At 38.5% G+C, this 27154-nt stretch overlaps 1 protein-coding gene across 1 annotated transcript in view; it reads left to right on the forward strand.

The window, feature by feature from the left end:
* The window catches only part of RELN (reelin), a gene marked incomplete at its 5' end in the record, with an annotated part of 276672 nt that overhangs the window by 103491 nt on the left and 146027 nt on the right, over positions 1 to 27154 (forward strand). The window contains 4 exons of the mRNA XM_083859081.1: positions 7841 to 7911; positions 16967 to 16999; positions 18618 to 18696; positions 25477 to 25573. Coding sequence (XP_083715207.1) covers positions 7841 to 7911; positions 16967 to 16999; positions 18618 to 18696; positions 25477 to 25573 — 280 coding nt within the window. The remainder of the gene's footprint in view (positions 1 to 7840; positions 7912 to 16966; positions 17000 to 18617; positions 18697 to 25476; positions 25574 to 27154) is intronic.

Below are 27154 nucleotides of genomic sequence, written 5' to 3' on the forward strand. Positions count from 1 at the left end.
CTGTAATTAATATTGAAATTAGTCGTTTTTAAGAAAGGGAATTAATTGGCTATTGAAGATTTTTTTTGTGGGGTTGTAAAGCAAATACAGGGGATAAGGTTCCAGATTTTTATATGGCCCAGCTTATCCACAGCTATTGGCATTGCCCTTTGGGAGCAGTGGGCACCTAAATCAGGATAGAGCAGACTGGGGAAACCTTAACTAGGAAATGGATAGTGAGTACAGATGGCATAAGAGCAGTGAACTGAAAAGGTGGCATTAAAATCATCCTTTTTCCCATTATTCAGGATCTTTTAAAACTAATGTTGTTTTTATCCCAGCAGCTCATATGCTGTTTCAGATTTTTCTTTTTAATTTTAAATCTTTTTAAGTTTTCACTGTGTTAGCTGAGTATGTATTTTATTATGAGCTTTCATTTAAAAGTGTATCACATCAGAAAACCCCAGAGCATCAACTACCTCTAAACTCCTGGGTTTTTGAGATCACATAAAACCTTTGGCACTTCTAGTTGGATATTCTGAAATACCCCACCATAAACTCATTAGAAGGGAAAATCAATATCACAGAAATTTATGCAAAGTGTTAAACATAATGAACTGGTTAATTCTTTTGTTCTGTGAAAATCATTTCTCAAGTGATGATTAATCTGACTAGATGCAAACCTTGCTTTAATTTCTTCGCTTTTATCAGATATACAAAACCTTAGAATGGTGGTTCTGCAGTTAAATGCAGACTGGAAGGGATCTCAGTATGTCTTCAGTCCAAAATCCTGCTCAAAGGAGAGCCAGACCAGGTTGCTCAAGACCTTAATCCAGTCTGCTTTTAAAATACAGCCATGATGGAGAGAAACTGCACAAGTTCCTTTGGTGGCTGCTGCCATGTCCTTCCAGAATCATCTCTTCTGCAGGCTGAATGAGCCCTGCTCCCTCAGCTTCTCCTCCCAGAGTGTGGGCTCCAGCCCAGCCCAGTTGAGCCTCTGCTCAACTCCTCCCAGTTGATCAGCACTGACAAACTTAATTAGTACATTTTATTAAGAAAAGAATCATTGTAGAAGCATACTTCAAATCCTTTTACTTCATACTTCTCTGTCAATTTAGAGATTTCAAGAATTTTAAAATTTGTGGTAACTGCAACATTTTTTTTCATACCAGAAACGACAAAGGTTTTGTTGATCTTGAAGGATAATTTAGGTGATTGAATAATTCAATCTTCATTGAATATAGGCTTTAAAAGATTACATAAGCAAAATTTAGGAAAACCAGTATTTTTTTGTACCAAAAAAATGTAATATATTCATTAGCTTAGAGTTAAATATAGATTTCAAATAGCTATAAATATTCAATGCTTTTAAACCCTAGGATTCATCCAATCGATGTTTCACTAAATAATAAAGTACAATAGATTACAAAACAAAAAAAGGGACAGAGTCTTCTCCCAAAGACTGAAAAAGGTGGGAACCAGGGACCTAGTTGTTGGCACTGTGTCAGTAGAGAGACAATGGATGCTTGTTCTATTATTTATATGAGCTCTCTGCTTGGCAGATGCCACTGCAATAACCCTTTATTTCAAGTATAGAAAAAATAGAATTTGCTTTCCTTTATAATCGCACCATGCAAAATACTAATGAAAATGTTGGATTTCCTATAGCTGAGAAGAAAGTATTGTTGCAATCTGCTTTCAGTTAGTAAGAAGCTCTAATCATTCCAGTCACATAGAACTAGACAGAATTTTTAAAAACCTACATCTTTTTATTCTCTGAGACAGAAGAGAAAGGAAAATGGAAGTGTTTGTATACAGTTTAAAATGGGAAGTCTTTACCTCTTTTATAAGGTATATAAATTGTTAAGTTGCATCCACCTTTTATACATGCACCTTTCAACCAAATAAAAGTTTGGTGTTCTTTAGGACAACAAAAAAGGATTCTTATAAATTGTAACATGTAGTGGCTGGATGTGCTGTGCACCCCTCTGTTTCCAGTGCTGCAGTGCTAGATCCATCCTCTATAATATGGGTTATAATTATAGAATCTAGAATAGAATCACAGAATGGCCTGCCTGTTCCAGTGCCTCACTGCTCCCACAGTAAAGATTTTTTTCCTAATGTCTATTTTAAACCTGCCCTCTTTAGTCTGAAGTCATTTCCACTTGTCCTGTCACCACATGGTCTTGTAAGAAGTCCCTCTCCATCTTTCCCTTCAGGTACTGGAATGAAATTTCTGTAGGCCTTTCTCATCTATTTTCTATTTAAGAATGTTTGTTTTATTCAAATCATGTTTAAAGTCCTTAAATGTTTATTAAATCAGTCTTTAATCAACCTTTAGGTTGAGTTGAGTTTTTTTTTTTCCCCACGTGTGCTGTCCCCAGAGATAAATTCAGATACAAAAGCCAAATCCAGGTGACACTTGTTCCTCTTGCATTTACCCTATGTAAAGGTTCACCCATGAAATAAGTTATGAGCATAATTTATTCATGTGAACCTCAAACCTCAGATTAGGGCAGTTTCCCCAAAAGAAATGATTGTTCTTTGCCCTCTAGCACACATCCTGGCTTTCTCTGGCCATTTTAGTCCTTTCCCTCTGAAGAATTTTTACCTCTGATTGAGGTTTTTAGAGCAAGTGTGCTAATTCCAGTCTCCTGAACAAATGTCTACATAAGTAATTGCATCTTTCTTGCCAAATTTCCCTGACAGTTTCAGCTGAATATGGTCAGGACAGATGACTTTCTCTATAACATCTCAGTGAGGAAACCATTGGGGACAGGGAGAGAAAAGCAGAGTCAAAATGTGTATTTCAGAACACACAGATCTCATTTCTGCTGCTTTAATTAGACTGAACTTGCATGTCAAGTGAAAACTGAAATAACAACTTGGAGACATTTAACCAGTCAATGGAAGCCTCCCACCCAAGAGCCTTCTGGATCAGCAGCCATGAGTGCTCTGTGCATTTTCCCTACTGGCCCCAGCACCAGAACCAGCACCATCTCCCAGGTTTAACATGTTGGTCTCACTGCTCTTGAAGAAATTTTCACTGAAGGTTTCAGCCCTGGTAGGAAACACAATCCAAAATTCACCCCAGCCTGACCTCACCTCCTACCATGCACAGTAAATGGTTAATAAACCATCTTTGCAGGGCACAGGAAGAAAATGGTTCACACTCCCACTGTGAAAGGCTGTGCACAACCCAGCCCCATGTTCGAGAAGGCCTCTTCTCCATTGTGCTTTCGAGTTATTTTATTCAGAGATCCCTTAATCAGGCAATATTGGAGGAGAATATATTTTTAAAGCTAGTGGGTTAAACAAGACAACCCTACAGAGAAGATCATGCATATTCAACAATGTATTAAAAATAAACCCATTTATTTGGATAAGGAGGGCAACTCTCCACCTCTGGGCAGTGTGGCTGTGTGTCTTTTCCACAGATGGAGCTGGCAGAGCCAGGCAGCAGAGGCAGCACACAAGGGTCAGTCCCACACAGCCTCCTCCCTGTGCTCTTCTGAGCCAAAACACTCTCTTTAAAATGCAACCTGTTAACAAGAGCATGTCAGCAATCCATATGAAGCAATGTGAACTATGAGATACTTCAACACAAAATTCCACCAGCAGTAATTGGGTGTGAGTTATTTTCTGCTCCAGTCCAGGCTCAAAACTTTCCCAGCACCAACTCTGTCCCCCTGCAGTGGTGGGGAAGCAACACAGTCTGTGCTGACATCAGACCTGATTTCAGGGGCACCACTGTGGGGTTGGGGAAGACCAATCTCAGCTTCATAAAGTCACTCTGATATTCCTGGAGCCAGTGTTGTGGATGTCACCCTGAATTTCCATGAGCAGAAACAGCCACTAAACTTTAGTAGCTGGCACAAGGTTAAACTCAGCTAGTGCAAGTAAGAAATAACCTCCTTTTCATTGGTCCTGTAGAAAACCCTTTTTGGCGCATCATGAGATGAGGTATTCTACTGTAGAGCCTTTTTGAAGCCCCCTCTCACATGAATTTGTCCCAGTGCCTTCCCTCACCAGGGAAAGGTGCAGAAGGCCAAGCATCTGTGTAAGGGCAGAACAAGCACCAAGCATGTGAACTCCAGAGCTCCAGGGGAAGGCACAGGCCAGGACTCTGCTCTTGGATGCACAGCTCAGCCTGCTGCATCTAGTCAACATCAGGTGGTAGGGAGGACTCTCTATCAAAGTGGAAGTGTCTCTGAGTTTGTTCCTCCCAGATCACCTGGAATGATTTGTGTCATCACACAGAAGACAAATTGATACTGCTGGGGCTATGTTCAGAGGAGCTGGCAAACTGCACTTGCAAAGTGTTTTTCAGCTTGTTGGCACTTGAGCAGGGTGGCACTTCAAGCCCTGTTTCACAGGTGACATGGATTATAAATAGTTTAAGTAGAGAATCAGCAAGTCTTTTTTCTTTCTTTTTTTTTTTTTTTTTATTTTCAGTGACAGATGATATGGAAGTCCTTATTGTCATCTGATTTCAACTCAAATAGTTGTGGTTTAGGAAGGGAAATTCTTTTTTAAATTGTAATTGAAGTGTGGGGTAAGCAATGCCTTCAACTGCCAGTGAGCCTTGGCATCTGATGTAGTGTTTTTGTGTTCAGACCTCTTTATTCCTCTGTAAGCAGTTCATCCACTCTTGCATAGCCCCAAGCACAGAAATACATCTAGGCTAATGGAAGAATGAGGTTAATATAAAGAGGAATCTTATGACCTCTAAGTTGGTTTTCTTTCAAACCTCTCACTTACCATGTCAGGATGTTCCTGTTCTCTTCCATTTTTCTTTTATTTCTCATCCATTTGGAAAGATAAATTCCTACTTGGAATTATCTCTGGGGACATATGGAATGTGCATCTTGCCTTTTGGCTGCCTGACACATTATATCTGATTAGACACTCTCCCTTTAGCTGGGAATAAATAGCAGATGATGTCAGAGTGGGACTATAGACTGGTGTGGATTAACACCAAATAGTAGTTATCAAGTGCCATTCCTCTAAGAGATATTTAACTACATTTAAGACAGCACAGAAACTTTTCAAAAAAGCACAACATTCAGTTACTGGATATGTATCTATGTGTCACAAAAGCAAAACCCCAGAGTTAATAGTTGAACAATTTTCTTTCTTTAGTAATCTCTTTCAGGCATTGCCAGTATTATTTTTGTAATAATTATCATAAATATTATGTAATTTTTAGACCGGAGTGTGAATATAGGAATTGAAATGAGTTTGGACATGTTACTTGTTTTCATAAGAGAAGAATCCAAGTTCATGATCCTCTTTTGTGAACCTCGTCTGTCAGGTAGGAACATCACCAACAAAGAAAGTTCAATACAGAAAAGGTACAGAAACTGATCTTCTAGAAGTAGATCAGTTCCTGCATAATTGTGCTGCATTATTTTCATTTGCTCCATTAATAAAGTGTAAATACAGAGAAAATAGAGCAGGTAATACTGGCAAAGTGGCAGTAGCAACTCCCTGAACAAGTCTCTGAAGCTGCTGATGCCCATGGCAGGGCAAATCTGATGTGAGCACACACTGCAGCAAGTGCCCCTTCTGCACTGCACTCCTGTCCCCAGGGTGCAGATCACTCCTGCTATGGAACAGCAATAATTGGCTCCTAGTCTGCATTATCAAGCAAGGGATGACAGACACAGAGAGATGCCGATCATTCAACTGGTTGCTGGCTCTCTGCCCAAGTCTCCTTTTTCTCACATGCATGCAGAGATCCAGTAAACAGTACAGGGTTTGGTATTATTGGTATTACTTGGTATTTGTTTGCATTCAGACACATACTCAAGCTCTCCTCTGCATGTGGTCTGTGTTCCAAGGGTTTGCTCTTCTCTGCCTCATAAAGGAATGCTCTGGTTGCCATTGTTGTTGTGTACATTCTGAATTGTGTCCTGGACTGTGGCACAAACAGCATCTCTCAAATCTTGGTCCGCTGCTAATAAAAGTTTTCTTTCCCACTGTCTGCAAAGAGTTCTCTCTTCCATCCTGACAGCTTGGGGTATAGAACTGTTGTACAAAATGCCTTCTGTGCCTTAGGTGTGGCTTTTTCTTGTATGTTGAGGCAGGGAGGCTCAATACATGGAATTCCCACAGTGAAACACATATGCAAAACCTGTCTGTTGGTGCTGCATTGGTTACAAAGCTGGCTGTGGGCTGCCCTGCCATTTCAGCTGCCAGGGAAAGCCACCATAACCAGACCTTCTAAAGAAATCTGGACAGGTTTGATTTTGGAGATTTTTTTGTCAAATTCTGACTTGCATGACTGAATACAACTATGTGTTAAGTTGAAGAAATGTATGTGGCAATCATAGTTTTGTGCATATTCATCACAACAGAGCTTAAATAAATACTTTAATTCATATTTTTAAATGAGACTTAAAGCCTCAGATCTCTTGCCTTTATGCGCTAGAGCAGTGTATTTGTTTTTGTTTTACTCTGTTTTGTTTTATTTATCATGGTCACTGGTCTTGTCAGCAGATATAGAAATGTTAATGTAGAACTATGGCATGAAGTTCTGCTGTATTTTATAGAAGTACTGAAAATCCTAAAATAGTTTCAATAGCTTACATGGCAGGGAGTGCAACCAAAGCCTCACCCTGGTAATGTGGTCCTGGGTCTGTGGCCAAAATACTCTCAGTGCCAGGTGAGGCAAAGCTCCAGCTTTACCTCTGCCTCTGAAAGTCCAAGATGGAAAAGACAACACAGGTCTCCTTCCTCAGGCAGAGGAAGAGAGTGTCTAAAAGCCCTAGGATCATCATTTGATCATAGTTTTGCATTTCAGGACACACACATTGGTGTAAATAGAGCTTTCCTACATGTACACAAAGCAAAGTAGATCCCAGAGAAGTTTTTTTTTCACTCCTATTTGTACTCTGACAGTTTGAAGATGGGTTTCACCCTGAGGATCCACTGTATATGAAAATTTAGTAATAGATGTGTTACTTTCATTCTTCATATTCAGGGTAACTGGCCTTGGCCTAGTAGCCAAGAAAAATATCATTCATTTTGACTTTCATTTTCACACCGTTCCTTTCTGGTCTTTTCTGACATTTCATAAGCAAGCTAGGCATGATCCATTAGAGAGGGCACATGGCTGGCTGAGAAACCGCACTCACAAAGTAGCTTTTAACATCTTACTGTTGAACTGAGAGGGTATTTCAGAGACTTCACATGGATCTATACTGAGCCCATTATTATTAATTAGAGAAAAGCAAAAGGACGTGTATGAACAGTGTGTATGAGTCTAGACAGATCTTGGAAGAACTTTGGCTGAAAGAAATTAGACTTCAAATATAACACTTGCAAATACTGAAAGGTTTTGAAATCTCTGAGATAAAACTGATGTTGTGAAGCACTGCACTTGGAAAAGGATTAAATGAGCAACTGGAAAGAAAGTTAAATGATTATTAGCATGAGAGCTCTGTGAGAGAAAAACAAATCATGTTGCATTATATTTCTACCTGATCATGAGGAAACAGAATTACAAGTTTTGTGGTACATTACTGTGGGTCACTAATGGGAATTAATTAATTAGCCAAACTTTTGAGGCCTCAAATATATAAACTCTATGCACAGGTACAGATATATGTCAAAGACATCCTTCATTACGTGCCAGTGATCTTTATTACCAGCCCAGCCATTTTGGTTTGGGAGTTTTCTTTTGCTATGCACAAAATATTTACTGGAAATTATTCTATAGATTTAGAAGAGTACGAAAAGAAGGACACAGAAACAAAGCAGAATGGGACTTCTGATGTGATTATTCATGCATAACGATATACACATACATGTACATATAAGTTTATATTATTTATTGTTGTCTTTTTTGTGTTCACAGGGCTACAGCTACTCATAGGGGCCAAGTTATATTCAAGGATGCCTTAGCACAACAGCTGTGTGAACAGGGAGGTAAGAGTCATCATAATTCTAAAAATACCTGGCAAATGTGATTTTCCATTGTACCTGCATGTCAACGTTGCTCATCATGAAAGCTATTCTATAGAAAACCTTGTATCAGGCTCTTATTCACATTTTTGAAACTGAGTTTCTTTGGCTTCATACTTCCCATTATCTATACAGAAATCCCACTCTTCCTCTCTGCTAAGTGTTGGGCAATATACAAAACTTTAAGTAGCATTATGCACATGCCTGAAATCAGCCTGTAATAGGCAACATTTCTTTTCTGTCAGAACCACAAGCTGAGTTTTAACCCTCACTGTATTAACTTCAAGCAAGATGGCTGTAGCAAAAGCTTTGTTTACTATCCAGCCCACACGTGTCCTTGTGAAAAATCTGCTTTCCCATTTTGTGAAAGTAGGCCATTGAATTTTTGCCTGTCACATACAATATTTGATCATTTTTGTAGCTAAACAAAATGTTTGACTTGCACACACTTTAAAAATGTAATTGTTTTCACAGCTTACTCTTTCAATGAATAACCTAAAAATAAATGTCCTGTTATCATCTGTTGCCTACAAAGAGTATTTTGCTTTGAACCTGCTTCACTAAGACAGTGAGAAGTAGAGAAGATATCCACCATTTTTGGTACAGGAGAGAAAGCATTTTCCAGTTATATCAGCAAAATTCCAGTGATATTTCCATGTAAAAAGAAAGAATGAAACATGGGCCAAATAATTTAAAATAAAATCATTTTAAAATGGGAAATGTGTTGTCATATTAACACACAAGACAAAATCTCATAAGACTCATCTCTTGGGGTCATTAGAGCTGTAGGGTTGTGGGGTGTTTTTCCTATGAGTTTGGGAATATGGCTTTTGGAATAAAAAGCTGTAGAACATTATTTCAGGAGCATAAATTGAGTTATTCATATAAGGTATCAATAGTAGCTCTGTATATAAGGGGAAAATATTTCAACTTTCAACTTCGAGTTTTTACTTTTGTTGTAGCTCAATGCAAGTAGGAAGAGGGATTCAGAGAGGTGAAAATATGTCACTTAGCAGGCTAGGATGCTGGTTATACTTTGGATGAATTGGAAACATGTAACACACTTCTGGCAATAGAGAAGGGAGTGTTCTGGTGATCTGGATGGAAAGTGATTGGGCCAGACACATTTTTTGCTGTGGGGAGGGAAGAACATCTAGAGAAATTAACAGGAGGTAATTGTGCACCTGTAATGGGAGTGTGGAAGCACAGTGTTTCAGTGACTGCTGCATGGGGATCTGGAACAGAAGTGGTGGTAGGATGCTATTTGGGATGTGCTGAGGGGGATGGGGAGGATATCTCACACAGGCTTCTTGCTGGATGGATGTAAGTCAAGAGTGGAAAAAAGAATATGCAGGGTAATCAGAATGAAGTGAAAAAAAACCTTCATAAAGAGATTAAATTTTCCAAGGCATAACTGCAGAGTGAGCATGCCATAGCCAAGGACAGTCTGGGGCAGCCAGAACAGGTAAGGAAGGGAGAGGGAAGTAGGAGTCACATTGATGGCAGTGACAAGGAGCTGGCAGTGACCAGGATGAGGAAAGCTATGCACAAACAAGCTGAATGGAAATACATGACTGTCAGTATCAGAACTGGCAACATGGTCAAGGAGAATATGGACAAAGCAACAAGATTTCTCTGTGCTAGAAGAAAATACCTTGGTAAGCAGAGACAAGCTAGTAGATATCCATCCATACAGATTTGACAATCCTTCTTCAGACATTCTGTTCACTAAGATTTTACTGGGAGAGCTGACAAAAGAAACTTTTATTCTTTCACCCCTCTCTGCTTTACAGTTCTGCAATTTTGGAGCATAACCTAACCTCAAATCAACATTTCAGCAACACTTATGTTGGTTAGAATAGTAAGTCCTTATGTTACTGTGTGCTGTCCCTGAGTTCAGAGGAACTCAGCAGAACAAGGAGAAAATAGAATTTGGATATTGGTTATATGCAGAGAATAAAGGATGCTGAGGTGTCCCACAGGCTGCTCAGCTGTGACAATCCCTTTGCTGCTTCCTCCTTCCATCCAGCCACTGGTAACCATGTCCTGCACCCACTCCCTAAATGCTTCTCCAACTTGCCACAGACTCCCACACCCTCATAACTTTTGTGTTTCCTATGATTTTCCCAGCAATTCTCTTTGCTTTATACACAGTCACTTCAGAGATCTCCTGGATTTATCATTCCCAAAATATGTATTGTCCCTGCAGTAGCTTTGGCTCAGGCAAGGGTCACCCAGAGGTGCTGTTCTGTGAGCAGTGGACAGCTATGACAGCTGTAGCAGTGAGCAGATTTCCCTGCAATACTGATGTACAAGCTTCTCAGTTGTTCTCTTGGCTCTTCTCTCACATTTTAACCCTCACCATGGCTTCTCTCCCCTTCTCTAGTTTTCTGGCCCAGACAGTTTTCTTGGCTTGGATGTTCAACCACTGCATTGCCCATTACCCTTGCTCCTGACTTTTCCAGCACCAGGTTCTCCTCTACTTTTTGGTTCTTATTTCTTCAGCACAGTGTGCATTGCATTAGTCTCTAACCACTGCACACTATTATCATCCTTACACTATTAGAATTAATTTTCCTATTCAAAGAAAAGAGGCTTTCTTTGAAGTAGACCTTACTTCATTTATTCCATTTTCATCAACACCACTAATGTAAACAAAGGATTCTTTCAGGAAGAATTAGTGAATTTATTTAGATGCAAATATCATATTAATGAATATGCAAAACAGCAAGGTAGATTGACATAAGTGAGGTTTTATAGTCTTTTTCTAGCCCTAAACATTACTATACTGAAATAGTACACTGAATGATGTGACATATTAAGTAAAGAAAAATAAAACCACTGGGCAACTTCATAGATTTATTATGGGACATCTTCTTAATAAGTGTGTTCACTAGAGGTGATATCAGTCTTCCTAATGTCTAGTAAAAAGGATATACATGAAGATGTGAAAGTAGCAAGGAGTCTCAAAAATCATGTTCACTGTGGCTGTCCACCCTCAGATGTACATTAATAAATCCTAGTGGAGTTAATGGAATTTGTGCAGTGAAATGAAAGCAGGGTTTTGTATTTTGAAGAGAATTAGAGGATGATAAAGGGTAGTGTTAAGGGATGGCAATGCCATATGTATAATGTAAATGGAGTAAGAAATTATGCCATAGGGAAAGACACCAAAGAAAGTAAAATAATTGCTTAAAAAGCTCTGTGTTCAGAATATAATACATATTTTAGGAATCTAGGGAAATGTTTGAGAGCTGATGTAAGCTTTAAATTTTATGAAAATTATATTGAAGAAAGGAGACATAAAAATTATCACAGAAAAAGTTAATCTAGCACAAACATGAAAAAACCCAAACAAACAAAAACTGTATAAGAGAAGCTAGAAAAGGTAGCTATCTTGTAAATAATTATAAGAATAAACAGGGATTATAATGACTAATTATATTCTTGCTAGTAAAAATATATTTAATAAACCATATATTTAATCACTGATGTAGTAGTAAAATAAATGGAAAATAAGGTCAACTTTGTATTATGCATGTTGATTCATATTTATTTCTGACTTGAGTAGAACAGAAATCAAATGGAGTTGACAAGACATCAGACCTGGGTGGATTGCACAATAGAACTCAGAAGAGTTTAGATCTGTATGAAAATAAAAATGTTGGTGGGAGGAACAGCTTGTGGTGAACAACCCCACCTTCCTTTGCCACACCAAGTAGGATATATCAGTTAAGGAGGCCTTTTCCCTGGTACACTGTAACTTTGGATCAGTAGCACCATTCTTTGGAAAAAGGACCATACTGGGAGATTTGTGTATAGTTTATTCTGACTGACTAGCAGAGAGCCTCTGAACAGTAAAACCTAAGAGATGGAAAAGACAAAGGAAGCTGTTCCCTCAGTGCCGTATCATTCCCTTCTGCATAATTCCCAGAATTTTATGCAATCTCATGGTCAATGCCACACATTATAGGACTGGGTTTCCTTTCTAAAGAGACCCCTCTACAGTCTGACAGATGTCTCCATACTGAAAGCAAATCCTGACAATTCACCCAGACTCTCTTTCATTTAAAAAACTTTTGCCTGAATGTTTGTGCAAGACCTTTTAGGTGTGTTTTGTACCTTGTAAAATTTAGGAACACTCTGGAAAAAAAATGCAAAACAAATTTCAGGATCTCAGGCTTGTATTTTACAAGCTTTCACAGCAGTATTTTACAGAGCAGAGGACTGGAGTATAGAGCTGGTGTAAAGCTCCTCAGTCTGTGTGTCAGCAAGAATAACACACCCCTCAAGACAACTCACAGACTCTCCCTAGGGGATGCCCAGCCTCTATCATTCAATTGCATCTTTGTTTACCAGTAAAGAGAAAGTATTGGAGGGAGTCTAAATAAAAGCATTTATTTATTTTTTAAAAAAAATCTTCATCTGGCTGCTAATGACAAGGAGATTTGACTTCATAATCTGCAAAACAGAAGACACCTCTCTCCACACCTCATCTGTCATGAATTGATGAGCAACAGCTGATGGCCCCTGGCTGTAGAACTCTGAGCATGGTGTTTGTCTGGGAGCATGTGGGCATTTGTGTTACTGTAATTCATTTTCCCTTTTTATTAAAAAACTCACAAGGCTCAGGGTTCTGAGAAAAAAAAGAAGATATATTTTTTAGTGGGTTTTTAGAATGTTTTGTTATGCTGCATTTTCTACCTATACCTATATAGAGTCTTGACCCCAGAACTCTATGGAATATAGGTGTCAGTACTACAAATGGATGTTTTCTGGGACACGTGTTTCATTTGCCTTATACTTGCTCTTTTTATCTGAATGGGCACTACTGTTACTTAACAGTAATAGGCTATTACCATGTTTAATGATTTTGTTTCTTATTTTTTTACTGACAAGACCACCAACAAATTGCTTCTTTCCTCCTCACATTCCAGTTTCTAGAAGATGACATTTCCTTCCCACTTCTTTCATATTTCCCTCCCTTCCATTTTAACCAAAAATGGGTGTATTACAATTGGCTTAATCTTTGAGTAGCCTTACTTCATGCACAGAAAAATTTAACCTTTTACACCAAGCGATGCCTTCATCCTCTCTCATCCCATTGACTCACAATGTCACAATGTCCCCATTGAGTTTTGAATTCCCCATTAGCTTCCTCAAGATTCTCATGCTTCCAGTTTGACTGTGGCCTTTCCCTCTCTGAATCACTTTGTATTGCATACTTTCTCCTCTGCTTTTCCTTGCCAAAGGGATTGTCTTGTAAGACAAGGCAAGCACTCTACATTTCTTTACATTTTCTCATATTGTATTTGCTGATGCCTCTTAGATTGTGACCTCAGTTGAGCTCTGCTTCCATTCTTTGCTGAGTACAATTCATCTCTTGTAAAGCTCTGTATATACCCAGAGTGCTAGTTAAAATCAAATAATAAATTCATTTACTTTACTTTTTTAAAAGGTACACCATTCTCATGCAAGCTAAGATGCATTTTAGGGCCTCACAAATACTAGTTTTAAATTTAAAACCATCCAACCATGTGCCTAAGGAAAATCTAACAAAGTGAATAATGGTAGAAAATATGAACTGAGATGGTCTTTCTTTTTCCTTCTCAGTCTGATACATTGTATAATTCCTTTTAAATTATAAATTTCTATCTTTACACTGTATAGTTACTCTGCACAGTGTCATTTCTTTTAGCTTTGTCATATTGTACAAAAAAACTTCATTTGACTTTAGCCACACTGTATGGCTTATGGAAAAATCCATGTTATTTTAAAGTAAGTAGTTGTATAAATTTATTAGAAAGGCGGATCTGAAAAGATTTTTAAAAACTACAGTTAGTTTTGTGTTATGTTTTGAATTTCTATTATTTGTGGGCCTTAAATACAACACTTGAAATATATATATATATATATAATGAAATATAAAACGTAATACAGAAATTATTTATAGAGGGAATAAAGTCTATGTTTATCACTCATTAAATGGTACCTTCACAGTCTTTCATCATATTCAGCTCAGGAATTTGAATTACAATCAGAATACCTGAGGCAAAAATACTTGGGCCTCTTGGATCCCGTAAAGATTTAGGAAACGTAACCTCTCCCCAACATAAAGTCTGTACTTGTAACAACAACCTTTTTGTCTAACATGAAGTGTTTGCTTAGTTCCACCTCTAATTTTTAAATGATTGATCAGTAGCATTAGTATGCACATGCACAATTTTCTTGTTTTCATTCCATTGGTAAGCAGGGTTTTTTTTGCAATGTACTGTGCAAATGGTGGAAGAGCTGTTTAAGTAAAATATCTCAGATCCCAAGTCTGTATTTTAATCACAGAAACAGCAAGTTTTATTAAATAATGGTGAAGTTGAAAGAAGGTTGCAAATGTAAAGATGCCAAGTTTGTGCTATACCTGTGCCTTTTTGCTGAGCGCTGAAATTTTGCATAATAACTTCAGGAAACGTCATTCATGACTGTGTGTATCCTCGGCTGGAGCCCTTTCCACGGAAAGCCTCTTCCAAAGAGCCAACCAAACTACCTAGGCTGAATGATAACACAGTCCTTTGTTTTCATTTGGAGGTCTGAACTGCTCTCCTTGGAGAAGGTGGTCTCTTTCCATTGAGCTACTTTCAAAGGCCAATGAAATATTTGCTTGAGCAGCTGATGAGACTGCCCATGATGTGCCCTGGCATGGCCACACTCCTCATAGGTGAGCACTGGCAGGATGCCCTTCAGCCACTCTGTGTTCACAGCAGATCACCCCTCAGTACTGCTCTGGAACTACAGAGAAGAGGGTATTCAGGGACAGAGATTTTATTTTAAACCTAGCCTCTTAGAACAGGAGTATTACCGGAATATTACAAATCCCATGCCATAGTGTGCTTCTTTTCCTGCAGGCAAAATACAGAACAGTTCATGTTACTCAATCTGGGAAATAATTCAGTTAATCCAGTTCAAGCCATATATTTGTGCAAATAATTTTTAAAAGATTTCTGGTGAAATTTGAACATTCCCATGGAGAAAAACAATACCTAGGGCTGCAAGGAACAAATGCAGGTTTTTTTTTACTGTAGGATTCACCAGTGCAGTCCAGCATTATTCTGGAGACAGTGCCAAGCTTAACATGCAATAGTTGGATTTCTCCAGATTTTGTACCAGCATGATGAGAAGTCTTGACCATTGCTAGAGTCATTATTGGCATTTTTGCTAGGGAAGACAAAGCAGCATGGGTGAATTTCTTGTATAAAAAGTGGAGCAAGTTAGCCATGAAAAGGAAAAAAATATTTCTGATTTCTGAAATGACAACAGACACTTAAGAAGGTCTTTTCTCTCAGCTGCAGTAAAGTTTTCAGTGGTGGTTTTTAGTGTTGTGTGTATATATATACACACCCCCCTTATATATGCATACATATATACCTATATATGCCTATGTATATATGTTTGCATGTACATATTTGTGTGTGTGTATATATACATATATATGTGTATATGTATATAAGGTTAGGGGTGAGATATATATATACATGTTTATGTATATATTTATATGATTAGTGCATGGTGTAAAACATGTCACTCTTCTAATTGGTATGTCTGTTAAATTGAAGTTTTCTGTCTAAAGTAAATTCAGATTGCTTGCCATCATTTTCTGGTCTGCAGATATCTCATTTGTTGACTGCTCAGTCTTCTTCATCACCTACTTCTCCATGAAATGTTGCAATTTCATTACAGAATGGCATGCCTCCTTTCAAACCCAGTATTTAAGGACTAAGCAGGAAGAGAAAAACAAAATTCTTGAGATTTGTATTGGACTTTCTATTCAGATGACTATATGTGAGAGCACTACACAAATTGCTGCATTCATTTTGATGTTTATTTTTTATTCTATTTTTAATTTGTCAGATGTTATGACAAAAATTGCAGTACTTCAGTATTTTACTGCAAATATGCTGAAGAAATCAGGAGTACTGCTACAATTTAGGTCAGTGCCCAACAAAAAACACAGAATCATCAAACAAACTCTGGCTTCAAAAATTCCCTTTTTTTGGTGGTTTTATTTTACCAAAGTCTAAAAGACAGCTGGAAATATAGATCCATGGCTGAGGTACTGCTAGACAAATTGGTAGCTGCTTCCCAGGATCTTGGTTATATACACCCCTTTGGCCCTCATGAAAGAGATGTAACCCACTTTGGATGTGAGATTGAGCAGGGCTATGGGTGTAGTAGCTGCCATGGAATATCTAACACACTGTGTAGCCAGTTTCTAGACTTCCCCCAATATTTTTATGTGGCTGTGCCCTTTCAGGTACAGTCTAGTTCCATTTGTATAATGCTACACCAAAACTCCTGTTGCAAAGTGTTGGTAGAAGGTTACTTAATAAACTTGTGCCATTTCACATGTACACCCCATGCAGTGTGTCTTTACAGCATTCTGGTGTTTCTTGAGAGGGAGAGACCTACTGGGGAATTGATCAGCATTGTCTGCAAAAACATGCTTTGATATAAGTGTTTGATATTGTGGTTTGCAGAGTTAATCTCTTATTTGTTGCCCCAGGAATATTTGAATTACTTCCCACAATAATATGCCCAGTAAAATGTTGTTCAGCACAGTATAAAAGATCAAAGTATGGCAATTTTTGCTTCTCCTTGACTGTTTCTGTTGTTGAGCCTAATTTTGACTCTCTTTGTCAGTCCTTGAGCTATTGGATATTAATCCAAATTATTTTTAACAATATCTCATAATTCTAGACTAGAATTGATCTTTTTACCTTACTGTAAAACCAGTACTAACTTCCGTTTATTTCAATGTTTGTTTTAATTAAGAGAATAATTTTTGTTTTCCTACTATATTTTGTAACTTCTGGGGTCTATCAGGTTATTTACAATTAAACTGCTGGGATAGCTGATTTAAGAGAATATATACTGTACAATTTGTCTTAAGTTGTGTTGATTTTTAATGCTGCAGTTGAACCCTGTTCACAGAAGATATTAATGCACTGTATGTCTTTGTTTTCCACAGCCCCAACAGAAGCTCCCTTACATCCTCACCTAGGTAGGTGATTTGTCATTCTTTCTACTGAAACTCAGAATCACTGATTTTATTATAAGAAAAAAATCTGTAAAGTCACACGAAACTAGGTCTGAGAAATTCAAATTAAAATGAGATTAATAGAAAATGGATTGAATTATGTCTAATTCTGATTAGTTGTTTCTTCATTGTGATTTTTATTGCTCTTTATTGCCTTTGAATCCTTGCAGTGTGAGTATATCATGCTGCAGACCTCTTGGTCCTACAAATGTATTAGAGCATCTGTGCAAGAGAACCAGGACTGGAGCACCCCTGCTATGAAAACAGGCTGGAAGAGTTGGGATTGTTCTGCCTGGAGAAGGGAAGGCTTCAGCAAGACATTAGAGCACTTTCCAGTACTTAAAGGGGCTACAAGAAATCTGGAGAGGAATTTCTTCAAGGGCTTGAAGTAATAGAACAAGGGGAATAAAGTGCTTTAAAATGAGAGAACGGTTTAGATTAGCTGTCAGGAAAAAAATCTTTACTGTGAGAGTGGTCAAACACTGGAATAGGTTTCCAGAGAAGCTGTGGATGCCCCATCCCTGGAAGTGTTCAAGGCCAGTTTGGATGTGATTTTGAACAATCTGGTACAGTGGGAGATGTCCCTGCCCATTTCAGAAGTGTTAGAATTAGATGATCTTTAAGGTCCCTTTCAACCCAAACCATTCTCTGATTCTGTGACCCATAACCTTCAGTGTGGGACAGCACCTCACACCAGAGCAGTTACTGTGGGGAAGATTTTGTCCCAGTGCACCTCCAAGGCAGACCCTGGAGCAAGGCACTGATGCTCCTGCTCTCCAGCCCTGCACCCACCAACCCTTGTGCTGCAATTTGATTCCTCCAGGACAGATTCTGGCATTCTTCCTCAGTTTAAATAGCAGGTGACAGTTACTCCATTCATTTAGTGGAAGTATTTGTAGAGAAGGGTCTGTCTAACACAATCGCAGGTGCCAAAGTTTTGGGATTTTAAGTGAGTTTATTGGTCATCATACATAAATGAGACATCATACACTTTTGTAAATCTAGGTGGAATATTGGAGTCCAAATTTTGCAGAACAGTGGTGAGAAATACTTGCATAATAACTCACATTTTCTGTTCCTTAGATAAGTTGACCTTTACAGCCAGGTCTGCTGATAGCAGCAGAGAAATTCCAATGAGCTCATGAATTTTTGCGTATGAGTTGTAAAAATGAATCCCCTGACTATAAGAGCTATAATATACTCATTAGGACTTCTCATCCATTCTTGTGCCCATGTTTGCAAAATCTGGATTTGGAAGGGTTTTTTCCTAAACAATTTGGAACAAAAGTTCTTAAAAGATTTAGTGTCTGCTTGATGATTCCATCATTCCACAGCCATCACACTTTCATGATGGGGGCACTTCTTAATTTTTTGAGGTGCTATGATTCATAGTAAACAAAAAGCCCTGTAATGAAGAAACCCTGGATTTCACATGTAGCATAATCTGAAAAGCAGGGTTTTTTTGAAATCTGAAAGGCAGTTGACAATGCATTATTTTAACTCTAGGTAAGGCAACATTTAGGAAGCATGAGATGATTGCACTGGGTTCTTTTTTTCATATACTGCTTTGTTTTCTTTGCAGCTGAAATGCACAGTGACAGCATTATCCTACGAGATGACTTTGACTCTTACTATCAGCAAGAATTGAATCCTACCATGTGGTGAGTTTCTGCACTCCTTTGTATGTATTTGAACAAATTAAAACATTTATTGAATGAAATGAAGTATAAACTAAAGTGTTGGTTTGCTTCATTAGGACCTAAATATTTTGGCTTATTAATAATTTATTAATGAGTGACTGAGAAATTCTAAGCACATTGAAGTGGGTGACAAATTCTTGTTAATTTCAAATTTTTAACTAATCCAAATATAGAAGGACTAGAGCTGAGCTCAGTGAATATTTATGAATGATGAATTTAGTTTCCTGAAAACACAGCTTTTCATCAAAAAGGAGAAGAATTTCAATAATTAAACTTTGTTGTTTCGATTTTTCTTTTTTAATTTCATGTTGTACATGTTTTTGGTGAAGCTAGCTATAGCAATAATTCCTTCCAAACCAAAATGAAGTGTTTCTAAATGATTTAAAAAATCATAAGAAAACCCCTCTGAAAAAAAATCCAGCTGGAATTAAATACCTCTGTCTAATTTTCATGTGATGAAAATGTTTGATTTTTTTTTTTTTTTTTTTTTTTTTTTTTTTTTTTTTTTTTTTTTTTTTTTTTTTGTGTGTGTGTGTGTGTGTGTGTGTGTGTGTGTGTACGGCACACTTTTTCAAAACTATTGTATTCTGTAAGAAGGAAAACACTTCACTTCTCAGTTCTATACAGCAACTCCCGATTTCTAGGATTTGAGGGGTTTGGGGATTCCTGAATAGGGTCATTCATATTATCACAGTCTATGTCTAAAACAGCCACCACACAATGTTATCATTCTTTAAGCAGTAGATGCTATAAAAGAATCTCAACCTTCCCATGCTTCCCATGCATAGTAAGGTAAGTACAACTCAGAATAGGTTGGGCAGCAGGTTTATGAACAGTGACCATAGTGAGTTCTCACACACCATCTCTCCCTCTGCTCCCCCTTTCTCTGCCAAGCAATTGCAGAGACCCAACCCACCCAACAAACTCTTTCCTCGTTGTGTGAACCCACTGGTTCAGAAAACGAGGGAAGAGTTGAGGAAAAATAATCACTTCAATATTAATGAAGTCATATATTAATCCCTGGGAGGGATGGACTTCTTAAGTCACTGCCACAGTCCTAAGTTGTCCAAGAGCAAATAACAGGACCCTATGGAGAGATGACTGTTGGTGGGGCTGATAGGAGTGAACCCCCAGTGCTCCCTTAGCTCAGAAAAGGGGAGTTGGAAACAGTGGCAGACTGTTAGCTTTTACTCAAAAGGAGTGTTCTTTTAGCAAAGATAACTCTTAGACAGACCTCTGAATCTTAAGTATTAATAATTTTACCACCACAGTGATCATAAAGATAGATGACAATTTCTGATGATAAATGTGTATAATGTCCCCGAGGAAGTTCTACATCTCTCTTAGTAACAAACCGATTCTATTCTGTATAGTGAGTATACATACAGTATGTAATACCCAGATAAACATATCTCTTGGTCTTAATATGAAGTTTTGCAGGTTGGAACCTCCTTTCTTTATATAAGATTGTTTTTGAGTTTTCTATTTTTTTCAATTCTATTTCATAAATATAACTAATTTTATTGTTTTAATTCATACAAGACGCAAAAGTATTTTACTGAGTTAGTTTATCTTGATCAAATAAATCCTTGATGAGCATTTTAGCACTTACCTGCATTTGTTAGTTAATACATTCATTCTGTGACATTTGACTTCATTCTCCTTTTTATTAAGGACTGTCACAATTTTCCATCTGTGCAGGTCATTCGTAGCTTAACCATCTTATGTAAAAATGCTGTAGTTTACAGAATTTTGTGGATATTTTTATTTTGTATCTACTCATTTTAATAGTTTTTAATATGTGCCTACACTTTTTGCTCCTTTTGTTCCTTTTGTATCAGCTCTTTAAATGTTTTTTGTGGACTTGGGGCATTAAGGACCTGCAATACTACAACATAAAATCCCCTCTTTATGGGTATGAACAGATCAAGGACTCTTAATGGGTTGCAGAATAGCTGCCAAGGTAGATAGCTTTAGCAGCAGTGTGTTAAATGGACTTGAGTGGAAAGAAATGAGAAGAGGCATTATTTCCCTGCAGATGTCTCATAACTCACAGGGGGCTTGTCTGTTGGGAGCCTCCATAATTTATTTGTTCATTGCTCTCAACTTTAAATTCATCCTTGCTTATAGAAGCCTCAACAGAGAAATTTCAGATTAAAAAGAGCTCCCAGTCTTCTGCTCCTTTTGTCCCCAGGATTTGAATTTGGTCCCTCTGGAATAAACTTCACCACCTTTCTTGGTGAGTCAGTACAGAGAGGTGGGTGCTAGGAGAGAGTCCCCAAACCCACCAAAATCCCGAGACAGATTTTCCTGGAATAGCAGAAAGCCAGCATTTTCAGCAATGCTAAACAGAACTGGAGCACAAATAAAAGAAAACCATAATGAGGTATCATGAGCTTTTCAGCACAAAGAATTTCTGCTGTAGCTCTGCCTCCAGTGAAGACCCACTTAGTGGCAGAAAGCTCATTCTCATTTGATTGCCTAGTGGGAGTAAAATCAGGAATTATTAACAGTTGTTGCCATCCACCCTAAAATTGCACTTTTTTCCCCTGGCAGCTGCTAAAATCCCATCTTTACCACAACCAATTGCAGTGAGTGCTGGAGCAGTATTTCCAGCTCTGCTTGGTCTGGTCTGTACAGAGCAGCTGCCTTGTGTGCACAGACACCCCAGCAGGGCTGTGCCATGGGGCCACTTACACCACTCTAATCATTTCTGAAGCCATTATTTGTGTACAGATGAAAAGAGAAGTGTTTGTATTTTCTTCCTATCTTTTCTTCCCAAATCCTACCTAACACTGGCTTGGAAAAGATTAATATTTTCCCACTCCTCCTGATTGTCCTTCTGGCATGTGCAGCTCTGGCAGAGATGTATCATCCAAGTGCAGCAGCTAAGCAGTTTATATCCTCTCTGTGTGTCCAATTTTATGAGTCCCAGCAGAGTCTGTGTGTCACTCCATTGCTGGGAGAGGCCTCACATCAAATAGCTATTTTGCACAAGGGCACTGTATGATTTTGAGAGTGACTGCCTCCTCTTTCAAATGCATTATAAGACACATCCCTCCCAGCAGCCATCTGTTTCTTTGGAGGCTCAGAAACAGGGGAGGAATGTCTATGAGTGTTTTTGGAGCTGCAGAAGGGAGAGAAAGGGAAGGTTGGGATAAGGCTCTTTGTGAAAGAAAAGTCACAGCATCACAGGTCCTGACCTAAATCAAAATTTGGTAACTGAAAGAAAATAGGAGAAACTGCTAAAGTGGAAAAGGGACAGGGAGAGGAGGAGGCAACAGGAGAGGAAACATGTGAACATGGAAGAAACATAGAACAAAAAAGAAGGATTTCTCTGCTGGGAATGCAGGAATGGGAGCATGTCCCATCTTTCTGATTTTCTTGGGAAACCACCTACTGTGAAAATTTTCTTCTGTGGGGTGTCCAACTAATGTTTATAATATTTTCTTCCAGTGTCAGAATATGGTCATTCCCAAAGTCCCCAACCCATAGCCAAAAGCCTGCTTACTTAAGCAGAAGTTTCCTAATTTCTTGGGCTTTATTTACCGCCAACCTTACAAAAATCTCTTGTCTTGTAAAAAAAATATGCTTCACACAATCATAAATGTCCAATGTATTATGTATCTGACATGTACTAGCTGTGGAAGTTGAGGTAGGTGAGTGACTCCCACACCACTGTAAATGTAGCACCAATGTCCATGCTCAGTCAGCCACTGCTGACTTGTTGAACTAACTGGAAGTGTTTAGTACACTTTTCTATTAGAAAATTGAAATAATGCAAGAAATTAGTGTCCATGAGACTTTCTAAAAACTCACAGGACACTGTTGGAGCAGAAAGCTCAGGAACCATGGAAGTAACTGATTTCTTCAGTAGGGAAAGGAAGTCTGCACCAGGTACCACTTGTCAGGGAATGGCTGAATGAGTTAAGGTCCAGTATGTGTAGTATGAGAAGACTGTCTAGGTCATTGAGCACCTGTTCCCATGACCATCTTGCCTCTATGTAACCTCATAAAACTGCAGTGGAGAGCATAAAAAGCTGCTATATAAGAATTAAACCAGGCTAAACAAGAAAAAATGTAAAAAAAAAAATTAATCCTATGATAAATGAGCTAATGTTAAGAAGATGCATAAATTAGTAAAGAATAAATGTTGGCATTAATGCATGCTTCTGTATAAAATGGTTTTAATAGTAGGACTGGAGAAACCAGGGGATTCAGTACATTTAAAGGAGAAAGAGACAGTACAGAAGTGTATTGCTGGCTAAACTCTCCTTCCTGATCTGATGTCATGTTTCATCTCAAAGCCTATCAGCACACCAAACAGCAGTCACTTACAGAAGGCACACTTGTCAAAGATGACATGAAGAATAGCTGAGCATGTAAAATCAATCAATAAGAAACAAAGATTCTCTTGGTCATCACTTCTTCATGGCATATGAGAAATGTACAGGTACAGTGATATTTCCAGTGGCAAAGAGGTTGAGGAAAGCTTTGTGACAGGAGAGAGAGGTCCTAAAGTGGTTTCCAAATTGCACTAAAACTGCGGGATTAAACTTCGAAAAGATTTATGTTTAAAAATCTCTTGGCAGTTTGATGTTTATCTTCTTTATGGTTCAGACCTCACAAAAGACATCAGTCAATAAAATGTCCATATACCCAGGTATTGTAGAGGGAAAAGAAATGACAAATGGGGTGGGGAAACAGCAGATGTTTCCCCTTCAGCAAAGTGAAGAACAATAGCAGAGGCTGGTGGGACTTTCTAAGCCAGAGATGAGAGAGATGGCAGGTCTGTGGAGAAGTCATCCCGATAAATGCGATACATGTCAGCAGTGGCAGCAAGGACCAGCTGTGAAGAGAAAGCTGAAGTGGTTTTAATGTACTAAGATTTTAGGTGAGAAAGATAATGTATAAAGCTGCACCCAGCCAGGGCAATTAATAGTGTCTTCTGTTTGTATAAATAGAAAAGAAATTAACCTTCCTGTCTGCACCAGGAGAGGAGCAAATTGGATCGTTTCTAAACACGTAGTACTATGACGATGATCTGAGGAACAGCAGATCAATTATCTAGCTCTTCATGCATTCTTGTCAAGCTAATGAGCAGTTTATTGTCAAAGGTAATGCACTTCAAAGAGAGCACAAAGGTTTGAATCAGGATTATCAACAGCCATCCAATTTTGTATGAGAGGAGTCATCCTAGAAAAGACAACCGATGATGGAACTGCTGTATTAGCAGGACAGTGTTTCTGGATTTCCACACAATATTTCATAGGCCACATTACAGAAGTAGAGCAGATGGATCACTTTTTATTCATTGAAATATGAGAATTACAGAATTAAAATATCCCTTGGATTATGTAGCCTGACCTTTAAGGAAGGACTAAGTGGTCCCTACAAAGTATTCAAGGCAAAGTTTTCCTTCTGTGTCTGTCTCTTTGCGCATATCAGGAGTCCAGGTACGTGCATCACTATAAAATTCAAAAATGTAGGGACAGACAGTGAAAATAATTTTTATAACAGCCAGAATCCCAGGAATTCTTCTAGTTCCTGTCCCTCTGCTCTTCAGTTGTCAGAACCTCGGGATCAAGTGGAATTTAGATAGTAACCAAACATGTCCTCTGTGAACTCCATGTCTGTGCTTTCTCAAAAAGTACCATTTTCTTCACTCACATGCTCTCTTCTTGCCTTTTATTGCAAAATAAAATTATTTGCTGACTGTGATTTCTATAAGTAAATATTAATTCAGTGAAGTTGATTTGAACTATACTACTTTATTAGAATACTTTATTTTGCTGCTTAAATTCAAAATCCTAAGTGCTATCAGTGTGAATTGCTGAATTATTTCACTGGCATGCTCATACAGGAAAAACAACTCAGGCATTTTTATGTCTGACTTTTTTTCTGGAGTGAACATTACCCTATACTCTTGATGTTTAAATTGAGCTTGGATGCCCAAATACAATGTTGGTCAACACCATTACAGGCAGCTTGTTGGGGACCAGGAATATATCCAATGTTTTTTGAAAATGTGGTCCTCATACCAAGATCTGATACCCCAGTCCTAGAAGGTGGGGAGACAGTCCTTTCCCTATGCTCTGCCCACAAAGTCCTCCATATTAAATTAAGAAATATTGGGCATAATTAGTTGTCTCTGCAGCACTTACCAGCCTCTCTGAGAATTTCTTCATAGTTTTACCCCTAAAATGTGAGCAGAGTGGCAAATCTGTTACTAGGAATATGGAATATGACAAATACAAATAGAAGCAACAGCAAATGCCATGTTACACTGCAGCCTCAAGCCTGGCCTTTGGGGAAATTACCCTGCAAGCAGGAGGGGGGCTGATCCCAGCTGCTTGTCCTCAGCTGTCCTTTATGGTAACTCCGTGGTGGTGGGTTTACATATGGCAAGGATTTTGTAAGAAGAGTAGCTTCAGGGTAAATTATACATGTAAGATTTCGGCTTGGTTTCCCATGGTGAGATGTTTTGCATTCAACGAGCAGGGACACCCCACATTAGGGGAGGGGCAGTTTGCAGAGAGCAGGTACTAAATCACCAGTGCCTTTCACAAGAGGCAGCTCCAGTGGATCATACTTACAGTTACCCAACCTTTGTGTTCAGCACCAAGACAACAAACAGTCCAGTTTGAGCACAGAGACACATCAGTCTGATTTTACAGTTTACACAGTCTCAAACATCTGGTCTCTGATTTCCATTCTGAACACGGTGTGCTCTCCCTGCAGGTCTGAGTGCAGTAACTGTGAGGTTGGGGAGCACTGTGGAGTGATCATGCACGGCAACGCTGCCACGTTCTGCGAGCCATACGGTCCCAGAGAAATGGTAAGTGAAGGCTGCCTCCTCTGCCAGGGCTGCAGGCTCTGCAGCTGTGCCAGCTGCAGGGATGTTGCTGTCCTTTGAAAGTTTGGTATTTAGCAGAGATGTTCTTGAACAAGGTGATACGTCGACAGAAATAACCCAGCAACATCCCAGTGTTTGAAACTGCAGATGCTAACCAGAAGTTACTGCAATAGTTGGCAAGGGACAGTCTCTTGATCCAGCATGTATTCAAGTCATTTAAAGTATCTCTGAAATACTGAAAATCCAAGGACATAGAACTGTGTTTTGGAACTGGCATCATTCTCTTTTTATATCCAATGATTAAATAGAGACAGGGTTCATTTTCTTTTATTATTTTATTAGTCTTGTCCCGTTTTTTCTTGTCCCTGTTGACAAATGTTAATTTGGTTGTAAAACATCACTTATGAGCAATGAATCCTACAGACTTAAATGCAGCCTGGAGCAAGTACCTGCCAGTCATAGGGAAGTGTATGCAACAGATTGAGTCATGATGAATGGAACAAAATTAATTTTGTTGGGGAGTAGTTTGGTCATAAAATTGCTGTAAGAAACAACATGGTGCGATTTGCATTAACTTGAGGTCATCTGGGTGTGGAAAATGAATTGCAATACATAAACCAACACCCACATGCTGATGCTGGGCAGCTAACTGCAATGGTGTACATAAAAGGGGAGCTTTGGAAAGAACTGAAAAATTAAAAGGCCAGATCAAAGCCCATGTAATTTGAAATTAATTTTCATGTTTTCAACAGTCTTCTGACTGGAGGGAGAGGCTGATTAGAGCTATTTGAAGAGCAAACATGGAAGAGGGCCATAAAACAGAAGTGGTTTTGGCCAGGCATCTTTCCTTCATTTCAGACACTGACAATTCTTTTCACAGGGTTAATTTTACATCCTTAACTGGAACCAGAATTACACAAATGCAATGTAGACATTGCTGACGTGGTGCATAAAAGTCATAAACACATATAAAACTAATTTAGATATTTTAGAGATAAAGAAGAATTTCCCTGGCAGCCAGCTCCAGCCAGGGAATCCTGTCAGGGGTGTTAAATGGCCTCTCTGCTACTTTGCATCCTGTTTGAATGTGCTGTGCTTTGCTAACTGCCTTGAGAATACATGCATTTGTTTATGTCCTGTGCAAAAGGGAAGTTATACCACTGGGGTATTTTTCCCATTTTTACATTCATTCTTAGTTGTAGTACTGAGTGTAGGTTATAATACTTGGAAAAATCTATTTATGACATTTAACAAAACCAGGGTCCCAGCTCTGAGGGTTTTGAACTGTCATTCATTAGCTCATATGCAATTTAGACTATCCTTAGTAATCAGGAATTGGCTTAAAAATCCAGTCTTGCACTGCATTTGTCATATTGCTGTGTGGTAAAGTAGCATTACCATGGCATCAGGAATTTGGAAAAAAATTGTTATGCTACCAAAGTGGTGTGATTAAATAATCATCTGAAAAAAAAATTGTCATCCTTATAAGCAGTTACCAGCCTAAAAATGAAGGTATTTATAAATATTACGGCAGGGTTGCAGAAAAAGCAAATCCTTCTGCAG

The sequence above is a fragment of the Zosterops lateralis genome (genome assembly GCF_965231275.1).
Source record: "Zosterops lateralis genome assembly, chromosome: 4".
Taxonomy (NCBI): domain Eukaryota; kingdom Metazoa; phylum Chordata; class Aves; order Passeriformes; family Zosteropidae; genus Zosterops; species Zosterops lateralis.